General features: G+C 43.1%; 1 protein-coding gene across 3 annotated transcripts in view; it reads right to left on the reverse strand.

Moving 5' to 3' along the window:
• Positions 1-9,093: 9,093 nt before the first annotated feature.
• Positions 9,094-20,963, reverse strand: part of MISP3 (MISP family member 3) — a 57,568-nt gene continuing 45,698 nt past the window's right edge. For all 3 annotated transcript variants that reach the window (XM_073654341.1, XM_073654343.1, XM_073654342.1), the window contains exons 5-6: positions 20,829-20,896; positions 9,094-9,441 (exon numbers count right to left, since the gene is read on the reverse strand). In XM_073654341.1, coding sequence (XP_073510442.1) covers positions 9,352-9,441; positions 20,829-20,896 — 158 coding nt within the window. In that variant the 3' untranslated portion in view covers positions 9,094-9,351. The remainder of the gene's footprint in view (positions 9,442-20,828; positions 20,897-20,963) is intronic.

Here is a 20,963-nt window from a genome sequence, read left to right on the forward strand (position 1 = left end):
GACAATTTATAACAGACAGAATAGAGCTTCACACATAGATTAGATAGATAGAAACATGTCAGCCACATATATAAGAAGTACAGTGACAGTGTTGCTTACTGTACTTGTCATTTAGTGTAAAGGATTTATTTAACAAAATAATAGTGTTTTCATGCACCGTCTCTTTAAGAAAGCCGGCCGGCAATTCAGCATCTGTACCCAACAATTTAGAATAGAAGGAATAGAGAATCATACATAGATTAGATAGATAGAAACATGTCAGTCACATATATATGAAGTACAGTGATAGTGTTGGTTACTGTACTTGTCATCTAGTGTTAAAATAAAGGATTTATTATTAAAAAAATTGGCGTGGGGTTCCCCTTAATTTTAGGCTCTAGCGGAGGTTAAGCAGACAGCTGGGGCAAATGTTTGAAGCCTGGGAAGGGGGTAATACCCACGGAGCTTCCCAGGCTACTAATATCAGCCCCCAGCTGAATACCTAGCCTTTACTAGCTATTAAAATGGGGGAACCCCCCCAAAAAAAATAACGTGGGGTCCCCCCTAATTTAATAGCTAGCACAGGCTAGGCAGACAGCTGGGGGCTGATATTAATAGCCCAGGAAGGGTGCCATGAATATTGGCCCCCTCCCAGGCTAGAAACACCAGCCATCAGCCGCCCCAGAAATGGCGCATCCATAGGATGCGCCAATTCTGGCACTTAGCCTCGCTCTTCCACGCTGCCCTGGTGCGGTGGCAGTGGGGTAATAGGGTTGGGGTTGATGTCAGCTTATAATGCCAGCTGACATCAAGCCCAGGTTAGTAATGGAGAGGCGTCTATAAGACACCCCCATTACTAACCCCATAGTCAAAGTTAAAAGAAAACACAAACACCCAGAATAAAGTCCTTTAATTGAAATAAAGACACAATTCTTTATTGTTCTAAATTAAACCATACTTACCATCACGCCCATTCCAGCTGAAGCCAACGATCTCCTGCAATAAAAGTAAAATAATAAAGCAACCTCATCCTTACCTTTCCATGGTTCCCACGACAGCTTCAGCTCTGCTACATCGAGATGACAGGCTGGACCGCAGCAGAACGCTGCCATCCAGCCTGTCATCCCGCAGACACTGAGAAGCGCAGGCATGCTTGCGCTCCTCAGTGTCTCTCTGTGACGTCATCCAGATGAGCCGAGTTCATGTCCTATGAACTCAGCTCACCTCATGCATGTCACTGACAGCGTGGGAAAATTCTCCTGCACTCAGCGCTTCAGCGTGAGAATTCTCCCACGCTGTCAGTGACATAGATGAGGTGAGGTCATGTCCAATGAACTCAGCTCACCTCATGCACGTCACTGACAGCGTGGGAAAATTCTCACGCTGAAGTGCTGAGTGCAGGAGAATTTTCCCACGCTGTCAGTGACGTACATGAGGTGAGCTGAGTTCATTGGACATGAACTCGGCTCATCTGGATGCCGTCACAGCCAGACACTGAGGAGTAGAAGTATGCCTGCGCTTCTCAGTGTCTGCGGGATGACAGGATGGATGGCAGCGTTCTGCTGCGGTCCAGCCTGTCATCTCGATGTAGCAGAGCTGAAGCTGTCGTGGGAGCCATGGAAAGGTAAGGATGAGGTTGCTTTATTATTTTACTTTTATTGCAGGAGATCGTTGGCTTCAGCTGGAATGGGCGTGATGGTAAGTATGGTTTAATTTAGAACAATAAAGAATTGTGTGTTTATTTCAATTAAAGGACTTTTTTCTGGGTGTTGTGTTTTTTTAAATACTTTACTAGAAATTCATGGTGGTCATGTCTAATATTGGCGTGACCCCATGAATTTCGGGCTTAGGGCCAGCTGATAATGCCAAGCTGGCCTTAACCCCTTTATTACCCAGTGAGCCACCGCACCAGGGCCCTGGATGAGTTGGGTACAGCGCCAGAAGATGGCGCTTCTATGAACGCGCCATTTTCTGGGGCGGCTGCGGACTGCAATTTGCAGCGGGGGTGGCCCAGAAAGCTTGGGTCTCCCTGCGCTGCGGATTCCAGCTCCCAGCTGCCTAGTTGTACCTGGCTGGGCACAAAAATAGGGCGAAGCCCCACGCATTTTTTTTTTAAATTATTTAATGAAATTCATGGAATAATTAAGAAAAAAAGGGCTTCCCTATATTGTTGTGTCCAACCAGGTACAAATAGGCAGCTGGTGGTTGGGGGCAGCCTGTTCCTGCCTGCTGTACCTGGCTGGACACAAATATAGGGCGAAGCCCCACGTCAATTTTTTTTAAAATAAATCCTTTATTTTAACACTAAATGACATTTGAGGAGTTAATAAAGATGCAGTCCCTAAATTATTATTTATTTTTTAATTAATTTTTCCCAAAACTTTTGACGTGGGCTTCGCCATATTTTTGTATGCCAGCCAGGTACAGCATCCAGCTTCTATGAACGCGCCATTTTCCGGGGCGGCTGCGGACTGCAATTTTCAGCGGGGGTGGCCCAGAAAGCTTGGGCCTCCCTGCGCTGCAGATTCCATCCCCCAGCTGCCTAGTTGTACCTGGCTGGACACAAAAATAGGGAGAAGCTTCACGTATTTTTTTTTTTTTAATTATTTCATGAAATTCATGAAATAATTAAGAAAAAAAGGCCTTCCCTATATTGTTGTGTCCGGCTAGGTACAAATAGGCAGCTGGTGGTTGGGGGCAGCCCGTTCCTGCCTGCTGTACCTGGCTGGACACAAATATAGTGCGAAGCCCCACGTCAATTTTTTTTAAATCATTTCAGGAAATTCATGAAATAATTAAAAAAAATTGAAGTGGGGCTTCGCCCTATATTTGTGTCCAGTCAGGTACAGCAGGCAGGAACGGGCTGCCCCCAACCACCAGCTGCCTATTTGTACCTAGCCGGACACAACAATATAGGGAAGCCCTTTTTTTCTTAATTATTCCATGAATTTCATGAATTTAAAAAAAAAAAACGTGGAGCTTCGCCCTATTTTTGTGTCCAGCCAGGTACAACTAGGCAGCTGGGGGCTGGAATCTGCAGCTCAGGGAGGCCCAAGCTTTCTGGGCCCCACCCGCTGCAAATTGCAGTCCGCAGCCGCCCCGGAAAATGGCGCGTTCATAGAAGCGCCATCTTCTGGCGCTGTACCCAACTCATCCAGGGCCCTGATGCGGTGGCTCACTGGGTAATAAAGGGGTTAAGGCCAGCTTGGCATTATCAGCTGGCCCTAAGCCCGAAATTCATGGGGTCACGCCAATATTAGACATGACCACCATGAATTTCTAGTAAAGTATTTAAAAAAAACACAAACACCCAGAAAAAAGTCCTTTAATTGAAATAAACACACAATTCTTTATTGTTCTAAATTAAACCATACTTACCATCACGCCCATTCCAGCTGAAGCCAACGATCTCCTGCAATAAAAGAAAAATAATAAAGCAACCTCATCCTTACCTTTCCATGGTTCCCAGGACAGCTTCAGCTCTGCTACATCGAGATGACAGGCTGGACCGCAGCAGAACGCTGCCATCCAGCCTGTCATCCCGCAGACACTGAGAAGCGCAGGCATACTTCCACTCCTCAGTGTCTGGCTGTGACGGCATCCAGATGAGCCGACAATGAACTCGGCTCACCTCATGTACGTCACTGACAGCGTGGGAGAATTCTCCTGCACTCAGCGCTTCAGCGTGAGAATTTTCCCACGCTGTCAGTGACGTGCATGAGGTGAGGTCATGTCCAATGAACTCGGCGCACCTCATGCACGTCACTGACAGCGTGGGAAAATTCTCACGCTGAAGCGCTGAGTGCAGGAGAATTTTCCCACGCTGTCAGTGACGTGCATGAGGTGAGCTGAGTTCATTGGACATGAACTCGGCTCATCTGGATGCCGTCACAGCGAGACACTGAGGAGCGCAAGCATGCCTGCGCTTCTCAGTGTCTGCGGGATGACAGGCTGGATGGCAGCGTTCAGCTGCGGTCCAGCCTGTCATCTCGATGTAGCAGAGCTGAAGCTGTCCTGGGAACCATGGAAAGGTAAGGATGAGGTTGCTTTATTATTTTACTTTTATTGCAGGAGATCGTTGGCTTCAGCTGGAATGGGCGTGATGGTAAGTATGGTTTAATTTAGAACAATAAAGAATTGTGTCTTTATTTCAATTAAAGGACTTTATTCTGGGTGTTTGTGTTTTTTTTAAATACTTTACTAGAAATTCATGGTGGTCATGTCTAATATTGGCGTGACCCCATGAATTTCGGGCTTAGGGCCAGCTGATAATGCCAAGCTGGCCTTAACCCCTTTATTACCCAGTGAGCCACCGCACCAGGGCCCTGGATGAGTTGGGTACAGCGCCAGAAGATGGCGCTTCTATGAACGCGCCATTTTCCGGGGTGGCTGCGGACTGCAATTTGCAGCGGGGGGGGCCAGAAAGCTTGGGCCTCCCTGCGCTGCAGATTCCAGCCCCCAGCTGCCTTGTTGTACCTGGCTGGACACAAAAATAGGGCGAAGCCCCACGTATTTTTTTTTTAAATTATTTCATGAAATTCCTGAAATAATTAAAAAAAAATTGACGTGGGGCTTTGCACTATATTTGTGTCCAGCCAGGTACAGCAGGCAGGAACGGGCTGCCCCCAACCACCAGCTGCCTATTTGTACCTGGTTGGACACAACAATATAGGGAAGCCCTTTTTTTCTTAATTATTCCATGAATTTCATGAAATAATTAAAAAAAAAAAACGTGGAGCTTCTCCCTATTTTTGTGTCCAGCCAGGTACAAATAGGCAGCTGGGGGATGGAATCTGCAGCACAGGGAGGCCCAAGCTTTCTGCCCCCCGCTGAAAATTGCAGTCCGCAGCCGCCCCGGAAAATGGCGCGTTCATAGAAGCTGGATGCTGTACCTGGCTGGCATACAAAAATATGGCGAAGCCCACGTCAAAAGTTTTGGGAAAAATTAATTAAAAAATAAATAATAATTTAGGGACTGCATCTTTATTAACTCCTCAAATGTCATTTAGTGTTAAAATAATGGATTTATTTAAAAAAAAAATGCCGTGGGATCCCCCATAATTTTAGTCTCTAGCGGAGGTTAAGCAGACGGCTGGGGCAGATGTTTGAAGCCTGGGAAGGGGGTAAAACCCACGGAGCTTCCCAGGCTACTAATATCAGCCCCCAGCTGAATACCTAGCCTTTACTAGCTATTAAAATGGGGGACCCCCCCCCAAAAAAATGACGTGGGGTCCCCCCTATTTTAATAGCTAGCAAAGGCTAGGCAGACAGCTGGGGGCTGATATTAATAGCCCAGGAAGGGTGCCATGAATATTGGCCCCCTCCCAGGCTAGAAACACCAGTCGTCAGCCGCCCCACTCTGGCACTTAGCCTCGCTCTTCCACGCTGCCCTGGTGCGGTGGCAGGGGGTAATAGTGGTGGGGTTCATGTCAGCGCCAGCTGCCATGAAGCCCAGGTTAGTAATGATGGGCGTCTATAAGACACCCCCATTACTAACCTACAAAGTGTTAAAAAGAAAAAACACACTACACCCAGAAAAAAATAATTTATTTGAAATAAAACACACAATTTTATTTAATTCTTAGTTTACTAAAAATAATAGTTACCTGTCCACGTTCCTGCGCTGATCTCCCATGCACAGCTGTCACATCTGGAGATGGTGACAGCTGTGCATGGCTGCTGTAAGCTCACGCTGCCGGGAACACGTCCGCTCCCGGCAGCGGGAGCCACTGACTGAGGTCACCGGAGTGCATTCAGGCAGCGCAGCTCCGGAGACCTCCTTTACGGCACTGCTGTACCGTGGGAATTTCTCACGATACAGCAGGGCCGTAAAGGAGCTAACCGGAGCAGCGCTGCCTGAACTCCGGTGAACCCTTACGGCCCCGTCATTCTAGCGGCGGCAGCGGTTCAGAGCGGTCACATTCTATGTGGCTGCTCTGAACTGGAGATCTTCGTGGGACACTCGTGGACTGCTACGGAGGGGTAAGGATAAGGTTGTGGTTTATTATTTTATATTTTATTACAGGAGATCGATGGCTTCGGGGAATTAGGTGTCTAGGTGAGTATAGGTGTAGTTTTTTATTTTTTACTTTATTTTAGGTGGCGATCGGCGGGGACAGGTAATGTATGAACTAATTTCTTTTAGGTAACCACTGGCCACCAATGACATGTATTTAACATTTATTGGGGACACAGTAGGGCAATTTAAATAGCAGGATCAGTCTGATGGGAACTACTGCTCCCATCGAGCTGATCCTGCTGGCAGGAGTGGACGGGGGACAGACATAGGCCGATGGGAGTAGTAGTGTCACATCGGCCTATGTCTGCCTGCACGCACACACCCGCACACACACCGCACACACCCGCACACATCGCACAGACACCGCGCACACCCGCACAAACATCGCGCACACACCCCGCACACACACCCCGCACACACACTAATCATGACGGGCTGATGGTCTGGGAGGTGAGGCTGACCTGTGCGGCCGTGGGAAAGTTCATGTAAGTTCATGCAGTCAAGCATGAACTCACATGAACCCTCTGAGGGCAACGCGGCGACTTCAAATGAACAGCTGATCGGCATCACCTGATACCTCAGCTGTTCATTTGAAATAACCGGCGGGAAAGCCGGCGGTGAAGTCTTTTCACTGCCGGCTTCCCCGCCCGGGTCCTTCACTCCCCGCTCCTTGGAGCTGCGCTCCCCGCCCGGTCCTAACTTATGATCGGGATGGGAGGTGGCGAGGGGAGCGGAGGATCGGGGTGGGAGGCTGCGGGGAAGCAGTATGGGGCTGTGTGATTGTTTAAAAGCCGGCGGCTTTATACCGCCCGCCGGCTTTTAAACAATCAGGAGAATTCTCCCCCGCTGGGATGGCATTCTGATGACAGGCTGGATCGCGCTGCCATCCAACTTGTCATCCTTCACAGACACTGCAGAGCGCAGGCATTATGGGAACTTCCGATTCCGGTATTCGATATTGTAAAAGTATCGGAATTAAGTATCGGAATTCCGATACCGCGAATATCGGCCGATACCCGATATTACAGTATCGGAATGCTCAACACTACTCGTCACTGATCTGTTACATCACCCCTCACCCTATAACTGTGCTCGTCACTGATCTGTTACATCACCCCTCATCCCATAATTTTGCTCATCACTGATCTGGTACATCACCCTTCACCCTATAATTGTGCTCGTCACTGATCTGGTACATCACCCCTCACCCTATAACTGTGCTCGTCACTGATCTGTTACATCACCCCTCATCCTATAATTTTGCTCGTCACTGATCTGGTACATCACCCCTCACCCTATAATTGTGCTCATCACTGATCTGTTACATCACCCCTCATCCTATAATTGTGCTTGTCACTGATCTGGTACATCACCCCTCATCCTATAACTGTGCTCGTCACTGATCTGGTACATCACCCCTCATCCTATAACTGTGCTCGTCACTGATCTGTTACATCACCCCTCATCCTATAATTTTGCTCGTCACTGATCTGGTACATCACCCCTCACCCTATAATTGTGCTCGTCACTGATCTGTTACATCACCCCTCATCCTATAATTGTGCTCGTCACTGATCTGGTACATCACCCCTCATCCTATAACTGTGCTCGTCACTGATCTGGTACATCACCCCTCATCCTATAACTGTGCTCGTCACTGATCTGGTACATCACCCCTCATCCTATAACTGTGCTCGTCACTGATCTGGTACATCACCCCTCACCCTATAATTGTGCCCGTCACTGATCTGGTACATCACCCTTCACCCTATAATTGGTTATTTATTGGGAATTCATGAATTCTTGGTTAGTAATGGGGGGTCCTCTGTGGTGAGAGTGGAGACTGGTTACACAGAGAGTCACCCTCTGTGGAGGACTTGATGTCCTCACAGCCTCCCTAACACAGTATGATGTAATCACAGCCTCCCTAATACAGTATGATGTCATCACAGCCCCCCCACTACACAGCATGATGCCAGTACAGCCCCGTACTATACAGTATGATGCCAGTACAGCCTCCCCACTACACAGTATGATGCCAGTACAGCCTCCCACACACAGAATGATGCCACCACAGTGTACCCACACACAGTATGATGCCACCACCACTCCCCCACCTACAATACGATACCCATACAATACATTTCTGCCAAAGTTTGATGCCACCTTAGCCTCCCACACGTAGTGTGATTACACTCGTAGCCCCACCACACAATATGGTGATGCACAATACCCCCTATAAGGTATGTTGCTACCAAAGTACATTTCCTCACACAGTAGGATGTCCCCACAGCCCCACACACAGTTTTATTCCCTCTATGCAACATAATGATCCCACAGTCGCCCCTCCAGAGTCTTCCCCACACAGTTGGATGCCCCCATAATGTACGCACATAGTATGATTTCCCAGTGTACACGCACAGCTATGCTACAACAATACACACACATGCCTTGCCTGTGCCCTGCCCCTCGTCTCCGCTGCCTAGTCAGATGACTTAATGTCTTGTGTCCAAATGGTCCTGGCAGGGCCTTCAGTCTTCACATAGACTGAACGGTGGAGCAAGGACCTGTCGGCTCCCTGCACCACCGTTATATTTAGCTGTATCTCCATTATGAGGACATAAATACAGCTGAAGCCGAGACATACCCCGACCTCCTGGGCTATTGGGACAGACAGTCCCACTGGATCCTGTACAGTTGGGAGGTATGATAATGCTCCCCACTAGACACCCACTAATAATACCCACTAGTCACCAGGAATAATGATAATACCTACTAGACACCAGAATTATTAACAAACCTTCTAGGCAACAAGGATATTAGTAATTTTCTCCTAATCAGCAAGAAAATGAGCAAACCTTCTAGAGACTACATAGAGTGCTGGGAACATCGGAGAGCGCATGGTACAGACCAGCAGGGCCACCGTGCCACTGCTCGAAACTGTCAATCTTCAGGAATACACCGTCCCCTGGCGCGCAGGAGGCCACAGGATGGGGAGCGGTGCGCTCTTTCAGACAGAAGATAGGCACGCCCATATAGTCCAATAGTATAAAACATACAGAAGGGGGCTAATACTTTCGCACAGTCCACAGACATTGAAATTTTTGTATAATTTATTACAAATAATTTTTACAGGTTACAAAAGCTTGATTGGCAGATTAGATACTGATTGTGATGCAGGAGGCACAGTCAGTTGTTGGGATGACATCAGAAGCATTGAAATGGGGGGTGAGGAGGCTGAGGATGATGAGGAGGAGGAGGATGGCAGTCTGATAATCCAGGTATAGAGAGGAGCGGTGAGGACGTCTCATCCACACATCACCAGTTCTAGCTCAGTCCTCTGTAACCTCTCCTTATTCCTCATCCTTCGGATTGGGGTTCCCACGTTCCCAGCTCTGGATGAGAGCGCTACGCTGCCGCCGGGTGCGTGGGCTGTCCGAAACCTGCGCGAGGGGAGAGAACATATATATAATGAATATTTCATGTAAGAATAATGCAACGTACATCCATTACACACTACTGGTGACATCATTGGACCTGGATCCATGGATCTCTGCCTGAAAGCCCCAAACATAGATATTATTATTATCATCATATCAGGCTAATATTAATACACACTAGACACCAGGGCTAATATTAATATACACTAGACACCAGGGCTAATATTAATACACACTAGACACCAGGCTAATATTAATACACACTAGACACCAGGGCTAATATTAATACACACTAGACACCAGGCTAATATTAATACACACTAGACACCAGGGCTAATATTAATACACACTAGACACCAGGGCTAATATTAATACACACTAGACACCAGGCTAATATTAATACACACTAGACACGAGGGCTAATATTAATACACACTAGACACCAGGGCTAATATTAATACACACTAGACACCAGGGCTAATATTAATACACACTAGACACCAGGGCTAATATTAATACACACTAGGCACCAGGGTTAACATTAATACACACTAGACACCAGGGTAATATTAATACACACTGGACACCAGGGTAATATTAATACACACTGGACACCAGGTTAATATTAATACACACTAGACACCAGGGCTAATATTAATACACACTAGACACCAGGGCTAATATTAATACACACTAGACACCAGGGCTAATATTAATACACACTAGGCACCAGGGTTAACATTAATACACACTAGACACCAGGGTAATATTAATACACACTGGACACCAGGGCTAATATTAATACACACTAGACACCAGGGCTAATATTAATACACAATAGGCACCAGGGTTAACATTAATACACACTAGACACCAGGGGTAATATTAATACACACTAGACACCAGGGCTAATATTAATACACACTAGACACCAGGGCTAATATTAATACACACTAGACACCAGGGCTAATATTAATACACACTAGACACCAGGGCTAATATTAATACACACTAGACACCAGGGCTAATATTAATACACACTAGGCACCAGGGTTAACATTAATACACACTAGACACCAGGGTAATATTAATACACACTGGACACCAGGTTAATATTAATACACACTAGACACCAGGGCTAATATTAATGCACACTAGACACCAGGGCTAATATTAATACACACTAGACACCAGGGCTAATATTAATACACACTAGGCACCAGGGTTAACATTAATACACACTAGACACCAGGGTAATATTAATACACACTGGACACCAGGGCTAATATTAATACACACTAGACACCAGGGCTAATATTAATACACAATAGGCACCAGGGTTAACATTAATACACACTAGACACCAGGGTAATATTAATACACACTGGACACCAGGGTAATATTAATACACACTGGACACCAGGCTAATATTAATACACACTAGACACCAGGGCTAATATTAATACACACTAGGCACCAGGGTTAACATTAATACACACTAGACACCAGGGTAATATTAATACACACTGGACACCAGGGCTAATATTAATACACACTAGACACCAGGGCTAATATTAATACACACTAGACACTGGGGCTAATATTAATACACACTAGACACCAGGGCTAATATTAATACACACTAGACACCAGGGCTAATATTAATACACACTAGACACCAGGGCTAATATTAATACACACTAGGCACCAGGGTTAACATTAATACACACTAGACACCAGGGTAATATTAATACACACTGGACACCAGGGCTAATATTAATACACACTAGACACCAGGGCTAATATTAATACACACTAGACACTGGGGCTAATATTAATACACACTAGACACCAGGGCTAATATTAATACACACTAGACACCAGGGCTAATATTAATATACACTAGGCACCAGGGCTAATATGAATACACACTAGACACCGGGGCTAATATTAATACACACTAGACACCAGGGCTAATATTAATACACACTAGACACCAGGGCTAATATTAATACACACTAGACACCAGGGCTAATATTAATACACACTAGACACCGGGGCTAATATTAATACACACTAGACACCAGGGATAATATTAATACACACTAGGCACCAGGGCTAATATTAATACACACTAGACACCAGGGATAATATTAATACACACTAGGCACCAGGGTTAACATTAATACACACTAGACACCAGGGTAATATTAATACACACTAGGCACCAGGGCTAATATTAATTTCCTCGCCTTATTCCAAGAGCCATAACTTTTTTGTTTTTCCATCGACATAGCCATATGAGGGCTTATTTTTTTCAGGACGAGCTGTATTTTTTAATGACACCATTAATTTTGCCACATAACGTACTGAAAAACGGAAAAAAAATTACAAATGGGATGAAATGGTGAATAAAATGCAAATTTGCGGTTGTTTTGTTGATTTTGTTTTGACTGCGTTCATTATGCGGTAATAATAGCCTGGAAACACACGATTGTCAGTGTGATTACGGCAATGCCAAACATGCAATGATTTCTTTCTATTTAAGCGATAAAAAGAAAGTAATTCTTAATTCTGCTCCTTATTGATTGACAGCGCCATATAAATGGTCAACAGCTCTACTCCGGCCAGTCCTGATAGACACAGATGGCGGCTGTCACATAGCCGGCGTCTACCTGGTGAATAGAATAGCGCATCATCGGATGTTTTTTGGACGATGTGCAGTTCAAGTCATCTGAGCGCTGCTTCCAGTCACAGGCTGCAGTGGTACTATAGCTGATATTACTTCTGGTGCTGGGTGTATCCAAGTGATTACTGATTTTGTTATTTTTGGTGAATCCAAAATCACATTTAGCCCAGACGACCCCCATTAAATTAGCCTCTTTATATCAGCACTGACTTGAGGGGCTCATATCACTTCCATACACGCAGGTGACTTCTGTAGGGGCGTATACGACCTCTCTAGGCCCATAGGGATGATATTATTTTAGTAGAGGCTATTAATAAGCCCCTATGGAAATCATATCTTCCCTAGTCATATTAGCCCCTATTACCAAAATCATATTAGTGAGGCCTGGTGTAGGTAAAGCCTTGCCGAAATCATCTGTCACCCTCCCCCCCACATTTGTATATTAGGCAATGACTACCCTCAATTTACACTCACATATTACCTTGACGTTAGTGTCATAGATAATTATTATAATAAATCAATAAAATAATTAGAAATTTAATAAATAAATATTCACCCCCTCCCCCCCCGTTACATAGGTGTACAATATGCCCCGTCCTCGGAAATCACCACCCTCTCCCCCTTGACTAGATCCAGAGCTCTGCACACCGGCAGAGACCTTTGTACTATCAACCCTTGGAGTTCAGTCTCAGTTTCAGGCCTTGCATTACAGTCACATAAGTAAAATACACATTACACACACTAACATATTACACACACATACTATATATACAGTGTATAAAATCCACACACATGCATATATGTTGTATAAAATCCACACACATGCATATATGTTGTATAAACTCCACACACATGCATATATGTTGTATAAAATCCACACACATGCATATATGTTGTATAAAATCCACACACATGCATATATGTTGTATAAAATCCGCACACATGCATATATGTTGTATAAAATCCGCACACATGCATATATGTTGTATAAAATCCAGACACATGCATATATGTTGTATAAAATCCACACACATGCATATATGTTGTATAAAATCCACACACATACATATATGTTGTATAAAATCCACACACATGCATATATGTTGTATAAAATCCACACACATACATATATGTTGTATAAAATCCGCACACATGCATATATGTTGTATAAAATCCAGACACATGCATATATGTTGTATAAAATCCACACACATGCATATATGTTGTATAAAATCCACACACATGCATATATGTTGTATAAAATCCACACACATGCATATATGTTGTATAAAATCCACACACATGCATATATGTTGTATAAAATCCACACACATGCATATATGTTGTATAAAATCCACACACATACATATACAGTACAGACCAAAAGTTTGGACACACCTTCTCCTTTAAAGATTTTTCTGTATTTTCATGACAATGAAAATTGTACATTCACACTGAAAGCATCAAAACTATGAATTAACACATGTGGAATTATATACTTAACAAAAAAGTGTGAAACAACTGAAAATAGGTCTTATATTCTTGGTTCTTCAAAGTAGCCACCTTTTGCTTTGATGACTGCTTTGCACACTCTTGGCATTCTCTTGATGAGCTTCAAGAGGTAGTCACCGGAAATGGTTTTCACTTCACAGTTGTGCCCTTTCAGGTTTAATAAGTGGGATTTCTTTCTTATAAATGGGGTTGGGACCGTCAGTTGTGTTGTGCAGAAGTCAGGTGGATACACAGCTGATAGTCCTACTGAATAGACTGTTAGCTGCTTTTTTCTTGCCATAATACAAATTCTAAGTAAAGAAAAACGAGTGGCCATCATTACTTTAAGAAATGAAGGTCAGTCAGTGCGAAAAATTGGGCAAACTTTGAAACTGTCCCCAAGTGCAGTTGCAAAAACCATCAAGCGCTACAAAGAAACTGGCTCACATGAGGACCGCCCCAGGAAAGGAAGACCAAGAGTCACCTCTGCTTCTGAGGATAAGTTTATCCGAGTCACCAGCCTCATAAATCGCAGGTTAACAGCAGCTCAGATTAGAGACCAGGTCAATGCCACACAGAGTTCTAGCAGCAGACACATCTCTACAACAACTGTTAAGAGGAGACTTTGTGCAGCAGGCCTTCATGGTAAAATAGCTGCTAGGAAACCCCTACTAAGGACAGACAACATGTAGAAGAGACTTGTTTGGGCTAAAGAACACAAGGAATGGACATTAGACCAGTGGAAATCTGTGCTTTGGTCTGATGAGTCCAAATTTGAGATCTTTGGTTCCAACCACCGTGTCTTTGTGCGACGCAGAAAAGGTGAACGGATGGACTCTACATGCCTGGTTCCCACCGTGAAGCATGGAGGAGGAGGTGTGATGGTGTGGGGGTGCTTTGCTGGTGACACTGTTGGGGATTTATTCAAAATTGAAGACATACTGAACCAGCATGGCTACCACAGCATCTTGCAGCGGCATGCTATTCCTTCCAGTTTGCGTTTAGTTGGACCATCATTTATTTTTCAACAGGACAATGACCCCAAACACACCTCCAGGCTGTGTAAGGGCTATTTAACCAAGAAGGAGAGTGATGGGGTGCTATGCCAGATGACCTGGCCTCCACAGTCACCAGACATGAACCCAATCGAGATGGTTTGGGGTGAGCTGGACCGCAGAGTGAAGGCAAAAGTGCCAACAAGTGCTCAGCATCTCTGGGAACTCCTTCAAGATTGTTGGAAGACCATTTTCGGTGACTACCTCTTGAAGCTCATCAAGAGAATGCCAAGAGTGTGCAAAGCAGTCATCAAAGCAAAAGGTGGCTACTTTGAAGAACCTACAATATAAGACATATTTTCAGTTGTTTCACACTTTTTTGTTAAGTATATAATTCCACATGTGTTAATTCATAGTTTTGATGCCTTCAGTGTGAATGTACAATTTTCATAGTCATGAAAATACAGAAAAATCTTTAAATGAGAAGGTGTGTCCAAACTTTTGGTCTGTACTGTATGTTGTATAAAATCCGCACACATGCATATATGTTGTATAAAATCCGCACACATGCATATATGTTGTATAAAATCCGCACACATGCATATATGTTGTATAAAATCCACACACATACATATATGTTGTATAAAATCCACACACATGCATATATGTTGTATAAAATCCACACACATGCATATATGTTGTATAAAATCCACACACATACATATATGTTGTATAAAATCCACACACATGCATATATGTTGTATAAAATCCGCACACATGCATATATGTTGTATAAAATGCACACACATGCATATATGTTGTATAAAATCCACACACATACATATATGTTGTATAAAATCCACACACATGCATATATGTTGTATAAAATCCACACACATGCATATATGTTGTATAAAATCCGCACACATGCATATATGTTGTATAAAATCCGCACACATGCATATATGTTGTATAAAATCCACACACATGCATATATGTTGTATAAAATCCACACACATGCATATATGTTGTATAAAATCCACACACATACATATATGTTGTATAAAATCCACACACATGCATATATGTTGTATAAAATCCACACACATACATATATGTTGTATAAAATCCACACACATGCATATATGTTGTATAAAATCCACACACATGCATATATGTTGTATAAAATCCACACACATGCATATATGTTGTATAAAATCCACACACATACATATATGTTGTATAAAATCCGCACACATGCATATATGTTGTATAAAATCCGCACACATGCATATATGTTGTATAAAATCCGCACACATGCATATATGTTGTATAAAATCCACACACATACATATATGTTGTATAAAATCCACACACATGCATATATGTTGTATAAAATCCACACACATGCATATATGTTGTATAAAATCCACACACATACATATATGTTGTATAAAATCCACACACATGCATATATGTTGTATAAAATCCGCACACATGCATATATGTTGTATAAAATCCACACACATGCATATATGTTGTATAAAATCCACACACATACATATATGTTGTATAAAATCCGCACACATGCATATATGTTGTATAAAATCCACACACATGCATATATGTTGTATAAAATCCGCACACATGCATATATGTTGTATAAAATCCGCACACATGCATATATGTTGTATAAAATCCACACACATGCATATATGTTGTATAAAATCCACACACATACATATATGTTGTATAAAATCCACACACATGCATATATGTTGTATAAAATCCACACACATGCATATATGTTGTATAAAATCCACACACATGCATATATGTTGTATAAAATCCACACACATACATATATGTTGTATAAAATCCGCACACATGCATATATGTTGTATAAAATCCGCACACATGCATATATGTTGTATAAAATCCACACACATGCATATATGTTGTATAAAATCCGCACACATACATATATGTTGTATAAAATCCACACACATGCATATATGTTGTATAAAATCCACACACATACATATATGTTGTATAAAATCAGCACACATGCATATATGTTGTATAAAATCCACACACATGCATATATGTTGTATAAAATCCACACACATGCATATATGTTGTATAAAATCCACACACATGCATATATGTTGTATAAAATCCGCACACATGCACATATGTTGTATAAAATCCACACACATACATATATGTTGTATAAAATCCACACACATGCATATATGTTGTATAAAATCCACACACATGCATATATGTTGTATAAAATCCACACACATGCACATATGTTGTATAAAATCCACACACATACATATATGTTGTATAAAATCCACACACATGCATATATGTTGTATAAAATCCGCACACATGTGTAGCACCCTGAGGACTCGGTTGCTACAGGGGTATTGCACCTCGAACCAGAGGTGTGGTATTCCACTCCCGGGTAAGGATGGAGTGTGGAACGGAGCTCAGTTAGCTGCATGCACTACATACATCCCATTTCCGGGGGACAGATCAACGGTACTCCCACCAGATAGATGTGCAGGTACGACAGCGTCTGTCCCCGGCTGGAGTGGGGAGGGGGGAGGAATATCCCAGTGGTGTAGGAGCAGACAGGGGAGGGACTCTGGGCATAGGTAGGAGCCCATTGGTTGCTGGTCACCTGGGCTCGGGTGTCAGAAGGAGGTATATAAGATGGGCACCATCTTAGGACAAGGTCTGTCGGTGCAGAGAGGAGCTCAGCCAGAGAGGGCTGACAGGGAGCTGTGGCTCAGTCTGGGCCCAGCTCCAGAGCCAGGCCTGGAGTGGAGACCTAAGGTAGAGAGAGAGACAGAGAGAGAAGGAAGAAGAAGTAACAGGAACACCAGGAAAGGCCCAGAGACACAAGAAGAGAAGGAACCCTAAGATCCCACGGAATAACGGGTGAAGGGTTGGCAGAACAGGGTGCCGGATCCCAAACTGGTGGAGGCCAATTATCCTTAGCCAGGAACCGGAGGTCGTGGTCAAGTTTTGGCGCGACCCCTCGCCACATCCACCAGGAAGGCATACCATATAGGGTCAGGGAAACCGGGAAAGGTTTCACCACCAGAAGGCCCGAGGGAGCTGGACAAAGGTGGGTCCCTGGTGGGGACGGCCAGTAGGAAGGAAGAGAGGGGAGCTCAGGACCACGCTCTGGAACTGCCTGGGAGTTGGCCGAGTCCCGCACCTGGTGGACGCAGCACGGCTCGGGTGGTCCTAACTGTGCACAAGGGACCTGATAAAGAACTGTGAGTAAAGCTGTGAAAACTGCAATTGCACGTCTCAGTGATTCCTCGTCGGACCGGCACCATCAGTGCTGGGACATACACACCATCTCTCCCAACATCATTCACATCCTCTGCCCTGAGGCCATACCCCTCCCGTTGGGGGTTATACCATCCACGCTGCACATCCGTACCACCGGCCTCAGCGGACTGCCCTGCAGCGGCGGCTTCATAGCCGCATTCAACGGGTGGCGTAGTCGGACACTAATACCATCATACCAATAACGCCACTTAGTTTGACACCCTGGGCACGGACCGGGTCACCGCCACGTGGACTACTACCCCTATCGGATCCGGCTCCGGGTATTCCCCGCGTGCGCAACGCTACACAACATGGCCCAGGGGGCGCGTCACATGCATATATGTTGTATAAAATCCACACACATGCATATATGTTGTATAAAATCCACACACATGCATATATGTTGTATAAAATCCACACACATGCATATATGTTGTATAAAATCCACACACATGCATATATGTTGTATAAAATCAGCACACATGCATATATGTTGTATAAAATCAGCACACATGCATATATGTTGTATAAAATCCACACACATGCATATATGTTGTATAAAATCCACACACATGCATATATGTTGTATAAAATCCACACACATACATATATGTTGTATAAAATCCACACACATGCATATATGTTGTATAAAATCCACACACATGCATATATGTTGTATAAAATCCACACACATACATATATGTTGTATAAAATCCACACACATGCATATATGTTGTATAAAATCCACACACATGCATATACACAGTGACATCTCTGTGATACTCTTCTTCAGGTGATTGTTTTTTATTACTTTTACGTAAGTTTCACTTGAGATCTTGTTTTTTTTTGACAAAACATGTATGTTAATGTTATTTTTGTGCTAACTTTTTTTATGGGTTTCATGGAGAAAAAAAACAAATAAAACAATCACGCCATTTTTTATGCCATTTATGGATCATCGTAAATAATCTGTTTACTGTACTATATGATCTGTTACAATTACAGGGATGCTACATATATTGATGTTATTTGCGCCACTTATTTTTATTTTCTAAAAGTGTATAAAAATGAGATTAATAATGTTTTTATTAGTTTTCAGTACTTTTATAGTGAAAAGAAAAAAAAACTTTGACTTTTATTTTACCCCTGATATATAGGTATCTACAGACATACATACATAGAGAAATGTATCTCTATGTACCAGTACAATAGGCCTGTAAAGAAGAAAAATTGCATTTAGATATTTAGGCAGAGAATCTGTTACGATTACAGGGATGCTGCATATGTTGATGTTATTTGCACCAGTTATTTTTATTTTTTTAAAAGTGTATAAAGAATGAGATTAAATATGGAAAAGTGCATAAAAATGCAAGTCAGCTCACCGCTTTATGTGGACTCCTGGGTGTAATCCTTACCATGGAGCGAATGAGCACGAAGTAGAGGTTGGAGCCAACCCAATCTAATGTGAAGCTTTACAAGACTTTTCTCCAGCTATTCCTCCAATGGTGATTTTAAGTAACGACTTTTATTCAAATTCCATTAAAACATTTTCCATTTTTCCATTTTCCATTGATGGAATTTGAATAAAAGTCGTTACTTAAAATAACCATTGGAGGAATAGCTGGAGAAAAGTCTTGTAAAGCTTCACAAAGCTTCACAAAGAATGAGATTAATAATGTTTTCATTAGTTTTTAGTACTTTTGTAGTGAAAAGAAAAAAAAAACTTTGACTTTTATTTTACCCCTTAAATACGGGTATCTAGAGACATACATACATATAGAAATGTATCTCTATGTACCAGTACAATAGGCCTGTAAAGAAGAAAAATTCCATTTTGATATCTAGGCAGAATAAATTCTCCTACACTTAGCAGTGCAGCATGTGGCTCATTTCTAAAGTTTCTGCTTACCAGGTTGGAGGTTGTGAGTTTACATCTGTCCTCCTGGCATATGTGGCCCTGAACACCGAAGACTAGGGACCAAGCTATTATTAATAATAACCTACTAGGATTAGAGGGATTTTATTAATAAACCACTAGACACTTTCTGACTGCCTTCTTCTCTGGTTTTCAGCGCCACTCATGACTTCTTCTGGTCTACATGACCTAAAATCAGACTATCCAGCTCACATAGAGGTTTAAGTGTAGAGCGGAGGGAACGACGCACCGCCCTACACAGTGCGAGCCGACAAAACTGCAGAGTGGTCATGTGGGCTAGAAGACAATCGGAGCGGCGCTGGAAACCGGAAAAAACGACGATCACTACATTACATACATAATTGGGGAAAAATCATTGCTGAGACATCTTCGTTAATCAGCTAAACTTCATTGATATGATTCTTCAACAATTATACACCGTGGGTGCTGCTTAATAGGTCACTAGACACCAGGGCTCTTTTTACCAATCCAGAAGAGACAAAAAGATCTTTATTCCACTGCACACCATTGTACCCCCAGATATATTATGTGCTGCACCACCAGACCACCAGGGATATGATTTTATCCCTGGCTTGAGAACTGCTTGTTTATCGCAAAGGTTGAATACAATGTTAGAGGATTTTAAACTACTGCATAATGATGGTAGAAACAAAAACCTCTCTATAACCTAGTATGGACAATCACTGTCTTTGGTAGGTATTGCATACTGGGTCACCAGGGACTATTTAATGCCCTAATGGGCCATCAGAAGTCAGACTATCCCTAGCATTGTGTGCACTTTATATAGAGGCTGAGCATGGAGTCTCCATACAAAACATTAGATGTGAATAATGGTGTAGTAAAGGGCTTGTGTTAGAGCCTTTTTGGACCCTAAAAATGTCTTTGTAGCATATGACATGTTCACACAACCCCTGTCCTGCATTACCTGTCCATTCATTGCAGCCTCTTTGTTTGGTGGCCAGTTAACCTCTAACTTCCTCCAGCTTGGACGCTCTGTAATAGAGAACATGGGTTATGCACTCGCGTTTCAGGTGATTGCACAATTAAATTCAACAAACAC

This window comes from Phyllobates terribilis, unplaced genomic scaffold, assembly GCF_046119375.1.
Source record: "Phyllobates terribilis strain yellow unplaced genomic scaffold, ASM4611937v1 Scaffold_11__3_contigs__length_659146591, whole genome shotgun sequence".
NCBI lineage: Eukaryota > Metazoa > Chordata > Amphibia > Anura > Dendrobatidae > Phyllobates > Phyllobates terribilis.